The sequence below is a fragment of the Choloepus didactylus genome, chromosome X (genome assembly GCF_015220235.1).
Source record: "Choloepus didactylus isolate mChoDid1 chromosome X, mChoDid1.pri, whole genome shotgun sequence".
Taxonomy (NCBI): Eukaryota; Metazoa; Chordata; class Mammalia; order Pilosa; family Megalonychidae; genus Choloepus; species Choloepus didactylus.
In genome coordinates, this window is record NC_051334.1 from 136,779,398 (window position 1) to 136,794,846 (window position 15,449).

The window sequence follows — 15,449 nt, forward strand, 5'->3', positions numbered from 1 at the left end:
AAGAGAGTACCATAAAACTCCTAGAAGATAATGTAGGGAAACATCTTCAAACCTTGTATTAGGCAGCCACTTCCTAGAATTTACACCCTAAGCACAAGCAACAAAAGAAAAAAATAGATAAATAGGAACTCCTCAAGCTTAGAAGTTTCTGTACCTCAAAGGAATTTCTCAAAAAGGTAAAGAGGCAGCCAACTCAATGGGAAAAAATTTTTGGAAACCATGTATCTGACAAAAAACTGATATCTTGCATATATAAAGAAATTGTACAACTCAATGGCAATAGTAAAGACAGCCCAATAATAAAATGGGCAAAAGATATGAAAAGACAGTTCTCTGAGGAGGAAATACAAATGGCCAAGAAACACATGGAAAAATGTTCAGCTTCACTAGCTATTAGAGAGATGCAAATTAAGATCACAACAAGATACCATCTCACACCAATTAGAATGGCTGCCATTCAACAAACAGGAAACTACACATGCTGGAGGGTATGTGGAGAAATTGGAACTCTCATTCATTGTTGGTGGGACTGTATAATGGTTCAGCCACTCTGGAAGTCAGGCTGGCACTTCCTTAGAAAACTAGATATAGAGTTACCCTTCGATCCAGCAATTTCACTTCTCAGTATATACCCGGAAGATCTGAAAGCAGTGGCACGAACAGATATCTGCATGCCAATGTTCATAGCAGCATTATTCACAATTGCCAAGAGATGGAAACAACCCAAATGTCCTTCAACAGATGAGTGGATAAATAAAATGTGGTATATACACACAATGGAATACTACGTGGCTGTAAGAAGGAACAATGTCGTGAAACATATGACATGGATGAACCTTGAAGACATAATGCTGAGTGAAATAAGCCAGGCACAAAAAGAGAGATATTATATGCTACCACTAATCTGAACATTGAATAATGTAAAACAAATGGTTTATAATGTAGAATGTAGGGGAACTAGCGATAGAGAGCAATTAAGGAAGGGGGAGTGATAACCAATAAGAACAGATAAGCTATCATGGGTAAATTTAACGTTCTGGGAATGCCCAGGAATGACTATGGTCTGTTAATTTCTGATGGGTATAGTAGGAACAAGTTCACAGAAATGTTGCTATATTAGGTTATTTTCTTGGGGTAGAGTAGGAACATGTTGGAATTAAAGTAGTTGTCTTAGGTTAGTTGTCTTTTTCTTACTCCCTTGTTATGGTTTGTTTGAAATTTTTTTTTTTATTGTATGTTTTTTTTAATTTTCATATAGTTGATTAAAAAAAAGAGTTAACTTAAAAAAAAACAATGAAAAATATATGCAGAGTCCCCTTGAGGAGCTGGTGGAGAATGCAAGGGTGTTGGGCTTCCCCACCTTGATGGTTGCTGATGTGCTCACAGACATAGGGGACTGGTGGTTTGATCGGCTGAGCCCTCTACCACAGGACTTGCCCTTGGGAAGACTGTTGCTGCTAAGGAGAGGCTATGCCTCCCTATAATTGTGCCTAAGAGCCTCCTCCCGAATGCCTCTTCGTTGCTCACATATGGCCCTCTCTGTCCAGCTAAGCCAACTTGCTGGGTGAAATCACTGCCCTTCTCCCCTACATGGGATCTGACACCCAGGGGAGTCAATCTCCCTGGCAACATGGAGTATGACTCCCGGGAAGGAATGTAGAACTGGCATCATGGGATGGAGAACCTCTTCTTGACCAAAGGGGGCCGTGAAAGGAAATGAAATATGCTTCACTGGCAGAGAGATTCCAAAAGGAGCCGAGAGGTCACTCTGATGGGCACTCTTACGCACAATATAGACAACCCTTTTTAGGTTCTAATGAATTGGAATAGCTAGTAGTAAATACCCGAAACTATCAAACTACAACCCAGAACCCATGAATCTTGAAGATGATTGTATAAAAATGTAGCTTATGAGGGGTGACGATGTGATTGGGAAAGCCATATGGACCACACTCCCCTTTGTCTAGTTTATGGATGGATGAGTAGAGAAATGGAGGAAGGGGAAAAAAAGGCACCCAGTGTTCTTTTTTACTTTAATTGTTCTTTTTCACTTTAATTTTTATTCTTATTATTTTTGTGTGTGTGGTAATGAAAATGTCAAAAATTAGTTTTGGTGATGAATGCACAACTATATAATGGTACTGTAAACAACTGAATATACACTTTGTTTTGTATGACTGCATGGTATGTGAATATATATCAATAAAAATGGATTAAAAAAAACAGCATGGTATTAGCAAAGAGACAAATATACTGCCCAATGGAATTGAACTGAATGTTCAGAAACAGAAACTCTTATCTATGGACAACTGATTTTTGATAAGGTGGTCAAGTCACCTCAACTGGGACAGAGCATTCTCTTCAAAAAATGGAGCTTGGAGATCTGGATATTCATATCCAGAAGAACAAAAGAGGATACCTATTTCACACCTTATTAAAAATTAACTCAAAGTGTATCAAAGACCTAAACGTTAGAGCTAAGATCATAAAACTTTTACAAGAAAATACAGGGAAATATCTTTAAGATCTTATGATAGGAGGTGGTTTCCTAAACCTTACACCCAAAGCCCGGGCACTGAGAGAAGAAATAGATAAGTGGGATCTCCTCAAAATTGAAGAGTTTTGCCCATCAAAACACCTTGTCAGGAAACTAAAAAAGCAGCCTACACAATGAGAGACTGCTATTGGGAAACCACATATCAGATAAGGTTATAATATCCAGAAGATATAAAGAGATCCTGCAAATCAACAACAAAAAGAAAAACAACCCGATTAAAAACTGGACAAAGACATGGGCAGACACTTTTCTGAAGAGGTAGTACAAATGGCTCAAAAATATATGAAAAGATGTTCAACTTCACTAGCTATTAGGAAAACACAAATCAAAACCACGATGCGATATCATCTCACACCTACTAGAACAGCCATTATAAAAAAAAACAGAAAACTACAAATGTTGGAGAGGGTGTGGAGAAAGAGATAGACCACTCTGGAAGGCAGTTTGGTGATTCCTCACAAAGCTAAGTATAGAACTGCCGTATGATCCAGCAATCCCCTTGCTAGTTATATACTTGGAGAAACTGAAGGCTTAGACATGAACAGACATTTGTAAAACGATGTTTACAGCAGCATTTTTCACGATTGCCAAGAGATGCAATCAGCCCTAATATCCATCAACGGACAAGTGGATAAACAAACTGGTATACACATACAATGGAATATTATGCAGTTGTAAGACACAATAAAGTCATGACACGTGAAACAACGTGGATGAACCTTGAGGGAATTATGTTGAGCAAAATTAGCCAGAAACAAAACGACAAATACTATAGGGTCTCACTAATATGAGCTAACTATAATGAACAAACTCTGAGAATCCAAGTAAAGAACATAAGTTATCAGGAGTGAGAAACAGGGTAGAGATTGGGCATGCTCAACAGGACTGATTGATTGTAAAGATCTAGAAATGGGTAGCACAATGTATCTGATGGCAGCACAATACTGTAAGTATAATAAACAAAGCTGAGTGTGAGTATGATTCAAGGAGGAAGGCTAGGGGAGTATATGACACAGGAAGGAAAGACAGAAGCTAAGGACTGATACTGTATAACTTAGGAAAACCGAGGATGGACAATGATGGTGATTAAATGTAGCAATAAAAGAAAGTTTTTACATGAAGGAGAACAAGTGAGTGTCACCATTTCAAGGTTTGAAAATGGGATGGTACATGGGAAGAAATACATTCAATGCAAAATTGGGTCTATAATCAACAGTAACATTTTAGTATTCTTCCATTAATTGTAGCAAAGGGAATGTACCAAACCTAAATGTCAACAGAGGGGGATATAATGGAGGGGAATGGGATTCTTGTTGTTTCTCTTTTTTCTTATTTTATTTTTGTTCTTCATTCTTTTCATTTCTTTTATTCTTCTTTTTTGTGGAAGAAATGGAAATGTTCTCACATAGACTGTGGTGATGAAAGCATAAATATGTGATTATACTGGGAGCTATGATTGTTAACATATGATTGATTGGATGACATGTGAACAAAACGGTTTAAAAAATAAACAGAAAGACACAAGTGCTGGAGAAGATGTGGAGAGAGAGAATTACCTGTACACCGTTATTTGGTGTATACTTGGAAGAATTGAAAGCAGGGATGTGAATAGGCATTTGCACACTGGTGTTTATGGCAGCATTATTCACAGTTTGTAATGGATGGAGGTGGCCTAAGGGTACATCAGTGGGTGAATGGAAGGGCAAACTATGGTATATACATACAACAGAACACCGAATGGCTGCAAGAAGGAATGAAGTTGTGAGATATACAACTAGGTGAATGAATGTTGAGGACATTATGTTGACTGAAATAAGCCAGAAACGAAAGGACAAATAATGTAAGGCCTCACTAGCATAAACTAACTATATAAGGAGCAAATGCTGAGACGAATTCAAGATCAAAGGTTATCAGGGGATAGAATGTGGAAAGAGACTATTCAATCGGTGATGCAGGAGTACAGAATATTCAATAACTCTTCTTTTAAAGCTTCGTAGATGGTAACCTCCTACAGCGGTCACATTTATTCCTGAGTTTAACTGTTACTTAAGAGATGTTTATTTGGTACAAAATTTATATTCTCTGTAGCACACTACATTAACCTACATTGTCAATTTATTTAAACAACATAATTACATGGAACCTAGAATATAGAGTGAGATGTTATTCTGTACAGGTTAATGTTATACCCTGTGGGCTGGTTTGTATATATTATGTCCCCCAGAAAAAGCCATATTCTTTAATGCAGTCTTGTGGGGGCAGATGTATTTAGTCTTGATTAGGTTGGAATCTTTGGATTAGGTTGTTTCCATGGAGCTGTGGCCCACCCAGCTGTGGGTAATACCTTTGAGTGGATTATTTCCATGGAGGTGTGGCACCGCCCATTCAGAGTTGGTCTTAATTAAATCACTGGAGCCATATAAGGGTTCAGACAGAAGGAGCTCACTGGTGCACCCTACACAGACATTTTGAAGATGGCTGTTGAAAGCTGACACTTTGGAGGACGCCATTTTGAAACACAACCTGGGAGCAAGCAGATGCCAGGCAGATGCCTTCCCAGCCAACAGAGGTTTTCCAGATGCCACTGGCCTTCTTTCATTGAAGGTACCCTATTGTTGATGCCTTAGCTTGGACACTTGTATGGCCTTAAGACTGTAACTCTGTAACCAAATAAACCCCCTTTATAAAAGCCAGTCCATTTCTGGTGTTTTGCAAAACTGCAGCAATAGCAAAACAGAACACCCCAATACACCCCAGAGTATTTGGGACAAAAAATATAAAAAGTATTTGCAAAATCCCCTTGAGGGACTGGGGAAAAAAATGTGGAACTATTAAACTTCCCCACCTGGGCAATTCCTGATAGTCTCTCAAGCATTAAGGACTCCCAGTTTAATAAGTCAAGCCCTCCATCTTTGGGCTTGCCCTTATGGAACTTATTCCTGCAAAGGAGATGCTAAGCCTATTTATAATTATGCCTAAGGGTCATGCCCAGAGAACCTCTTTTGTTGCTCAGATGTATCTGGCCTCTTTCTTTCAGCCAACTCTGCAAATAAACTCACTACCCTCCCCGCTATGGGGGCATGACTCCCAGGGGAGTAAGTCTCCCTGGCAACGTTGGACATGACTCAAGGGATGAGCCTGGCCCTGGTATCATGGGATTGACAATGCCTTCCTGACCACAATGGGGAAAAGAAATGAAACAAAATAAATTTTCAGTGGCTAAGAGATTTCAAACAGTTGAGAGGCCATCCTGGAGGTTATTCTTATGCATTATACAGATATGCCTTTTTAGTTTCTAGTGTATTAGAAAACATAGAAGGAAATACCTGAATCTGTTGAACTGTAATACAGTAGAGTTGATTCTTGATGATGATGTTATAACTATATAGCTTTTATATAGTGTGACCATGTGTTTGTGAAAACCTTGTGACTGACATCCCTTTACTCATTGCATGGGTAGACGTGTGTGCCGGTTTGAGTGTATTTTGTCCCCCAAATGCCATTATCTTTGTGGTTTTGTGTGGGGCAGGCGTTTTGGTGATGGTTGGATTTGCTTGGAATGTGCCCCAGCCAGCTGTGGGCAATGATTCTGATGAGATGTTCTCATGGAGGCGTGGCCCCACCCATTCGGGGTGGGCCTTGATCGGTGGAGCTACATAAATGAGCTGACTGGGGGGGGGGAGGAAGAGAGTGCAGCTGGGAGTGATGTTTTGAAGAGGAGCAAGCTTGCTAGAGAGGAACGTCCTGGGAGAAAGCCGTTTTGAGGCCGGAGCTTTGGAGCAGATGCCAGCTGCCTTCCTAGCTAACAGAGGTTTTCCGGAGGCCATTGGCCATCCTCCGGTGAGGGTACCCGATTGCTGATGTGTTACCTTGGACACTTTGTGGCCTTAAGACTGTAATTGTGTAGTGAAATAAACCCCCGTTTTATAAAAGCCTATTCATCTCTGGTGTTTTGCATTCTGCAGCATTAGCAAACTAAGACAACGTGTAACATAATAAAGACAAAAAATATAGAGAGAGGGTGACATCATTAAATGGTTATGTAAAAAGCTACTGAAAACTTCTCTCCAGAGATTCAATGAAAAAAAGGACAATTCTGAATTATTTGAAACTCTGGAGGAGGATATAGACAGAAGGGCCCTGCAAATGCCAAAGTGAAGAAAGAGAAGACATATCAGGTAGGAATCTTCCCTCCAAAAGCAGTCAGTCCTCTCCCTTCCCCTTCACTCGGTCTGACTGTGGGAAAGGCACAGAATCAGCAGACGGGACCCCTCCAACCAGGGAAACAGACTGCAAAATCTCTCAAAGCAGTCTGAAAACCTGGGGGATAGGGGAGGACACTTCAAGGCCCAGGTCAGTGAAGGACAAAGAGACTGAGAAAACATGGACAGAGATTGTGTTTACAGCCCTGGATCTGAAAGCCCTTCCCCAACTATTGAGTGAAGCAGCACCTGGCAGCTATTTCCTTGCCTTGGAGATGGCTGCAATACTAGGTAACCTGTGGGAGTCCTCTGCCACAGGTGGAGCCCCACATGAAGCCAGATTTTGGCCAGCAAAGTGAGGGCATTGGGATCCCACCATTTCATGTCACCTGAGTAGACACCACCTGTGCTCAGAGGCCAAGCAGCTTCTGAGGATTGTTAAATTGCTGAGCAGTGCCATCTGCTGGAAAGTCCAGAAGATGCAGGGGAATTGAAAAACTTAAAATATGCTACAGACCTTTTCTTAGGACCACAGGAGCTGGTCAACACACCCTATACAGAACTCTGGTCCTGTTTTGGCTGAGAAATATGGAAGACCCAACTGTTAAAGCAGGGCTCTAAAACAAACCCAGGTCTTCTTGGACAGTGAAAAACAGAGCACCACTGGAAGCCAGTAGGTTTGTATTACCACACACAGTGAACTTCCTGGGGTGCCCAGTGCCTACTTCACATCCCTGTGGCAGGTCACTGTGGGCACCTGATTTTGGGGGAAAGACTGAGGGGCAGAGCCAATCTGACAAATGGCCAGTGAGAGAAACAAAGAAAATATAGAGATCAAAGACAACCAAAGAGAAAATCCAATGCAGGAGAGAGAAAATGACCTCCAGAATAAAGTAATCAAGAAAATCAGATGCTTAGACAGCAAAAAATCATGAGCCACACCCAGAAAGACGAAGATATGGCCCAGTCAAAGGAAAAACTAACACCTCAACTGAGATTCAAGAGTTGAAGCAACTAATTAAAGATGTTCAAACAAATCTTCTAAATCAAATCAAAGAGTTGAAAGAAAATGTGACAAAACAGATGAAGGATATAAAGAAGACACAGAATGTCCATACAGAAGAATTCAAAAGCTGGAAAAAATAAATGACTGAAATTTTGGTAATGAAAGGTACAACAGAAGAGATGAAAAACACAATGGAGACATACAACAGCAGACTTGGAGAAGCAGAAGAAAGGATCAGTGAACTGGAGGACAAGTCATCTGAAATCCTACATACAAAAGAACAGACAGGGAAAAGAATAGGAAAATATGAGCAGGGTCTCAGGGAACTGAGTGACAACATGAAGCACACAAATATACATGTTATAGGTGTCCCTGAAAGAGAAGAGAAGGGAAGGGGGCAAAGTATAATAGAGGTAATGATCGATGAAAATTTCCCAACTCTTATGAAAGACATAAAATTATAGGTCCAAGAAGCACAGCATACTCCATGCAGAATTGACCCAAATAGACCTACTCCAAGACATTTACCAATCAGATTTTCAAATGTCAAAGACAAAGAGTGAATTCTGAAAGCAGCAAGAGAAAAGTAATCCATCACATACAAGGGAAACTCAATAAAACTAAGTGTGGATCTCTCAGCAGAAATCAAGGAAGCAAGAAGGCAGTGGTATGATATAGTCAAGATATTGAAAGAGAAAAACTGCCAAACAAGAATCCTATATCTGGCAAAACTGTCCTTCAAAAATGAGGGTGAGTTTAAAATATTTACAAATCAACAAACACGGAGAGAGTTCATGAACAGGAGACCTCCTCTACAAGAAATACTAAAGGGATTCCTACAAACAGATAGGAAAAGAAAGGAGACAGCACTTAGGAGAAACTGAATTGTAAGGGCACTTCTAAATTCTGAGATGCTGAGTTTTTGTGTACAATCTGGTTGGTCTCTGGAACTTCAGGTACCTGTATGATGTTGACACCAGAGACTCAGAGCCAGAGTTCAGCAGCTATGAATGTCAGCATTGCCCCATACAGCAAATTTTAAAAAGAGGCTGAAAAAGAGATTGGACTTCAATTAAGAGATATGAACAAAATGGACTTGGTTAGGACTAAGGTAAATCAGACTGAAGGGTAAAGGATGATACTGACAGTACTTTAAAGCTTCAACTTCTGTGTGAGACCAAAGGAAAAGAGGCTTATTTGCTGCAAAATCTATATTTTCTGTAGCAGACTATATAATTTAACTTGTATGATCAGTTTATTCAAATACCATAATAGCATGGAAGTTTGAATAGGGAGCGAGATCTAGTTGGTTTGTACAGGTTAGTGTGAAGCCCAGATACATCCCAGAATAATTTGGGCAGAGATTAAAAACGTATTTGCAAAATCCCCTTGATGGACTGGGGAAAAATCTGGAAATATTAAACTTTCCCACGAGGGGAATTACCAGTTTTCTCAGAAGCACTGGGGACTACCAATTTAGAATGCTGAGCCCTCGATCTGGGGCTTGCCCTTATGAAGCTCCATAACTGCAAAGGACAAGCTAAGCCTACTTATAATTGTACCTAAGAGTCACCCCCAGAGAACCTCTTTTGTTGCTCAGATGTGGCCTCTCTCTATAAGCAAACACTGCAGGCAAACTCACTGTCCTCCCTCCGACATGGGACATGACACCCAGGAGTGTAAATCTCCCTGGCAATGTAGGACATGACTCCCGGGGATGAACCTAGAACCAGCACCATGGGATTGAGAAAGATTGCTTGACCAAAATGGGGGAGAGAAATGAAACAAAATAAAGTTTCAGTGCCTGAGAGATTTCAAATACAGTTGAGAGGTCATTTTGGAGGTTATTCTTATGCATTATATAGATACCCCTTTTTAGTTTTTAGTGTATTGGAATAGCTAGAAGGAAATACCTGAAGCTGATGAACTGCAACCCAGTAGCCCTGATCTTGAAGATGATTGTATAACTATATAGTTTACATGGCATGACTGTGTGATTGTGAGAAACTTGTGGCTCACAATCCCTTTATCCATTGTATGGAAAGATGAGTAGAAAAATGGTGGCAAAAAGTAAATGAATAATAGGGAGGGGTGGGATGGATGGTATGTTTGTGTGTTCTTTTATTACTTTAATTTTTATTTGTATTCTTTCTTGCAGTAATGAAAATGTTCAAAAATTTATTGTGGTGATGAATGCATACCTATATAATGATACTGTGAACAACTGATACTTCACTTTGGATGACTGTATGGTATGTGAATATATTTCAATAAAATTGAATTAAAAACATATAAATAATAGTGGGGATAAGGGGTATAGGATATTTTGAGTATTCTTTTTTATTTTTCTTTTTTTTCTTTATTTTTGAGTAATGAAAATGTTCTAAAACTGATTGTGGCGACAAATGCACAACTGCATGATACTGTGAGCCAATGATTGCATACTTTTGATGGATTATATATTGTATGAATATATATATCTCAATAAAATTGCATTAAAAAATACTATAGAATGTACAACCCAGGAAGTAAAGCCTAATGTAATCTATGGACTATACTTAATAGTATAATTATAATAATATTGTTTCATCAATTGTAACACAGGCACCACATTAATGCAATGTGTTAATAATAGGGAACACTGTGTGAGTGGGGTATATGAGAATGCTGTTCTTCCTGCATGACTTTTCTGTAAACCTACAACTTATCTTAAAAAAAAAAATCATACGTAAACTAGATAGTCATCTGATATTGTATCTAGGCTATAAAGAAAAATTTAGGTCACTGGGATCAGTGAAAAACTAACATAAGACCTGTAGACAATGGAAAACACAGAAATATTACATATATATAGCACTGTTAAAATTTTAAATTATGCATTCAAATGCTATTATTAGCATGAGAAAAATGGATAGTGTTGTAGGTGTTATATACCTCTAATACATCCTGAAAGTTAGAAAAAAAACTTGCCTCTTCTAACAAAAAAAGTTCTTTAAAATTCAATATTCTCTGCCCATAATGCTAAATACAATTCTTTCACCTGGCAGGTAGAAGAGATAGAAACTCAACTATTTTCTAAGCTCCACAAAGCAGGTAGTGGATTGCTTCATCAGTCTTCTGAAACTATGAGAGCTATCAACATTTTAATCATATTGGAGGGGGAAAAACACATATAACCCCATAAAAAGGAAGGTCCAATAAAAAGGACCCATTAGATACAAATCATAGGAAAAGATGAGAAGATAAATATCGCAGGAAAGGGTACAGAAAGTTATGGTAGAAGATGTGAACTGGGAATGAGGGTACATTAGCTATAGATGGGCTAAAGATCAGTGAAATTTTTTAATATGTTTTTAATGTTATAATCTAGCAGCTATGCAAAAAACAGACTTAATCACTATTTAGTTTCTTACTGTATGAGCCATTATCCAGATTGCCCCAAAAAGTGGCCTCTAAAAACGCATCTTTATCATTTGATAATTTTCATAGTATTTGTTTTTAAAAGCATGATATTTAACAAATGTCAGTATTATTAATATTTAAACATTTCAAAACTGGGTGATATGGTCATAAATGTTTATTGTTTTAAATTACTAAAATACTTATTAAGTATCCAAGTGAAATGTACCAAAATTATTCTCTTAATTTTCCCAATACAGAAAAAAAAACATCTGGGGATCTTCTTCATTATTTCAAGACTCTAAATGTAGTACACTCAGTACAAGAAGATAACAGTAATAGCCCACCGTGAGCAGCACAAGGAACTTATCCAAATTGAAAATGGACTTGTATTGATTTCATATTTATTCACAGTTCCTCTCTCTTGCCAGTGACAATGTATACATTTGGAGAATCTCTATCCAGAGGGAGAAATGATCTTTGACCGACAGACAAACATGAACCTGTGATCTTCAAATTAACACACTGATTTAGATATTACAAAATATCTAAGGCATTAGATATTACAAAATATCTATTACATTACATTAGCTATTACAAAATATCTAAGGCATTCAGAAATATCCCAAATAATCTGGAATCTGATTTAAAAAAAGCACACTATATACATATGACATGTACTTAGAAAAAATTGTTTATAATGTTTCTAATGCTATCATGAGTTAAAATGAATAACAACAAAGAATCAGACACATAATTACTATTATTTATCATTTGGGAATAAAAAGAAGATATCTAAGCAATATTAAATGTAATGACTACATACATATTAAGTGCATGTAATTTTACATTTCTCTCCCAAGTATTTCCTATTGTTTTTTTAGTGGTTACTCCCTTGAAATAAATCTTAAGAGAGCCCTACTGTTTATATGAAACTTCATACACTTTATTTCAAAATCTTTAATCAGATTTAATGATTATAAAAACTGCCTCTTTAGATCTCATTTCTGAAAATACCTGTTTTTCTGCTCTCGATGCAATAACTGAGCAGCTATTTTCCTCAAATCAGTTACTTCCTTCAAATCATCATCCTCTTCCTCTGTAAGTAACTGTTCTTTCTCAAGTCTGAAAGGCAACACAAACATGGTTATCCTACAAGTAAGAGACTAGATTTTACGCCAGCTTCCAGAAGTAGAAACTATTTTCATTTTTAACACCACATAAAAGCTAAACTCCAATGTCCTCATATTAAAAACTCTAAAATAAGAAATATGGAATAGCCTAATATAAAAATACATGTCTACCTTCTCTACACAATATGAAATGTGGCATACTGGCTGTATTAATATAGCTAATGGTCCGCAAATGCAAAGTAATTTACCATTTTCTAATCTCTGAAATGCATAATGGCCATAGTAATTAACAATGCCAATTCAACAGCCTTGAGTGACCAAGCAATACAGAATTCTATATGGCATGACTTTATAAATAAATATAAAATGTCATGAAAAAATTTCACTTGTCTGAATCACCCTTTTATCAGTTCAGTCATTTTAATTCTTAAAATGTCTATCTAAAGTGTTTAAATAAAGGAAATGCAAAATAAGTTCAAATAAGATTGGCAAATTTGTCAGAAAATAATAATATAAAGTATGTATTTTATTATTCAAAGAGAACAAATTTAAAAACAAATTGTTCTACAACTCTAGTAATTTTAGCCCTAAAGCATATCTTTTTTTAAAAGAAAACAGACATTTATGCCTTAGTTTGGATGGTAGGTTGAATTGTGTACTCCAGAAAAACATGTTCTTAATCTGAATCCATTCCTGTTGTTGTAAACCCAATGTAAATAGGTCCTTTTGAAGATATTATTTTTAGTTAACGTGTGGCCCAAGTGAATGAGGTTAGGCATTAATCCTATTACTGGAGACTTTATGAAGAGGAAGCTACTTGGATGAGAACAGGCTAGAAATCAAGGGAACCTGAAGAGAAAGGAGACGTCATCACTATGTGACAGAAAAGCCAAGGAACCAAAGGATCACCAGCCCAGAACACCACAGTCTTGGGGGAGAAAGCACTGCCCTGCTGATGCCTTGATTTTAGACTTCTCCAAGCCTCAAAACTGTGATCCAATAAATTTACTTTGTGTAAGCCACCCTATTGTATGGTATTTGTTTTAGCAGCTGGGAAACTAAGACAGTATCAGACCAGGAGACTTTGTACATATATCACATCTTGCATGCCACCGGTGACTCTCAAATCTAGGCAACCGTAGTCATGAGATAAGGTGAGACAGTAATAGAAGAATGAAGTACAAAAAATACAAGACAAAGCAACATGCCTCTTTTTAGGGTACCAGAAATGATTGATTAATGACTGCTTAAAAAGTTACCAAGGAAATAATTTGGAGAAAATAAAATGTAGAGAAAAGGGAAGAGCTTGTGGATCAGAGACAGCTGGGTTCACATCCTAAGTTCTAGTGTATACCAGCTATGCAGTTTTAGGAAAGAAACAGAATCTCTGAGCTTCACGTTATTGATAAAATGATGTTAATAACATTTATTTTAAAGCATTGGTAAATATCTGAAATGAAACAATGTATATGAATGTATAGTCCTCCTCAGTGCCTATATAAATAGGAAACATTATTATTATACTTCCAGAGGAGGAAAAACGTATATATCCTACACTCAACTTAAACGTTCACTGTAATTTATCAATTTGAGGAATACAGACAGATGCATTTACAAGTTAAATATCTAAATTGAACAGGTAAATGAGCAAAACATTATATTCTTTCACACACTCTTTAAGAAATAGCTAATGAGTATTTCAAGTATTTATAAGTTACATTTCAATTTGAGAATTCTTATGTGCCTACCTTTTCTCATCTCCCAACTCTTCATTTTTCTGAGATCTTTCAGGACATTTTTCTTTTCCCTTATATAAGAAAAAGTTAACATTTTAAATTGGATGGTCCATTTGTGTGAGAATAAGGACATATTATTAATGTTTGTTCAAAATTTTCTCTACCTTAAGGAAAGAGACAAATGATCCAATATGAACATCTCCTTGCTCAGGAACTGCTACATCTTCTGTGTTGGGGTCAATAAAATCATACACCTCCTGATCTAATATAGTTAACATTTATTAGAAAATAAGAATATTAAACAATATGCTCTGACACTGTAGTGCTAAGAATAAAGTATTTCTCTCAGTACAAAAGTTGGTTAAAGATAATAGTTTCTCAAAGCCAATTTTTAATCAAAGACCCATTTTTAATGAGGACTATGTACATGAAATAAAAATAGCAGACACACTATTAATTACCTTTCTGAGGATCAGGTTTACTTCCTATTGAGTGACTGTCATTTCTTGATGTCTGCTCTCTGTTTGATTCTGAGACTTGAGAGTGAAGGCTGATTGTGTCATCATCTGATGGCTGAAGGGAATGAGCACAAAGCACAAACAAGGCATTATAAACATATGGTAAAGATTAAGTTCATTTAATGTAACATATGAAGTACAGAATACCTGCTTTATATCTCTGGTTTTCAACCCAAAATTAAAAAGGTATACTGTTCTGCTTTAAAAAATCTGCATGTCCCTTATTCATTTGAGGTCATAAAATATACTGAAGATTTTATTTTTAAGCAAAATAAAAAGTTAAGTATGTGTTAGTGTCTATCTCTTTATTTCAAAGCTCTAATAAAAATTTAAAACAAAATAGATCAGCAATAGAAAAGACTCACTTCCGTTGTAGATAATCGTTTCTCTCCATTATCACTTCCAATTCCAGAGTCAGGGCCATGGTTTTTATTTGGATAAAAATCTTCCATACTATGGAAATAGAAATTCTAAGGGCAGTTAGGGTTTCCTTCTTAAACAGATAACGAAAACTCAACTTAGTTTCCCTAGATAATACAGAATATACGCTTTGAAGTCTAGGATCCTTAAGAACACAAGGGGGGAAATATAAGAAATCTTCCTACAAAACATTTTATTCATGTCCCTTCATGTGCTCTATTGAAAAGTGTCAATTGTTAACAATAACCTATTATTTCTCCTGAGAGATTGAGAAAAGCAAACTGTCCTTTTAGAAAAATCATTTTGATAAATGATGTTTCTATTTTTCTCCTTGGTTTGGCAAAATTCATTGTAGGACTCTGAAATATTTTCAAAGCTTAAATTATACTGTTTATGCTACAACTGCTCTAAAAATGTGCTTTAGCTTTATAAATAATGCCCCTCTTATAACTTAGAAAAAAGCGAGAATGAAGAAAAA

The 15,449-nt window shown here is 37.0% G+C and overlaps 1 protein-coding gene across 5 annotated transcripts in view; it reads right to left on the minus strand.

Moving 5' to 3' along the window:
- LRCH2 (leucine rich repeats and calponin homology domain containing 2) overlaps positions 1 to 15,449 on the minus strand; it is a 177,520-nt gene that overhangs the window by 81,023 nt on the left and 81,048 nt on the right. For all 5 annotated transcript variants that reach the window (XM_037822273.1, XM_037822272.1, XM_037822271.1 and 2 more), the window contains exons 7-11: positions 14,917 to 15,004; positions 14,495 to 14,606; positions 14,198 to 14,295; positions 14,046 to 14,104; positions 12,182 to 12,289 (exon numbers count right to left, since the gene is read on the minus strand). In XM_037822273.1, coding sequence (XP_037678201.1) covers positions 12,182 to 12,289; positions 14,046 to 14,104; positions 14,198 to 14,295; positions 14,495 to 14,606; positions 14,917 to 15,004 — 465 coding nt within the window. The remainder of the gene's footprint in view (positions 1 to 12,181; positions 12,290 to 14,045; positions 14,105 to 14,197; positions 14,296 to 14,494; positions 14,607 to 14,916; positions 15,005 to 15,449) is intronic.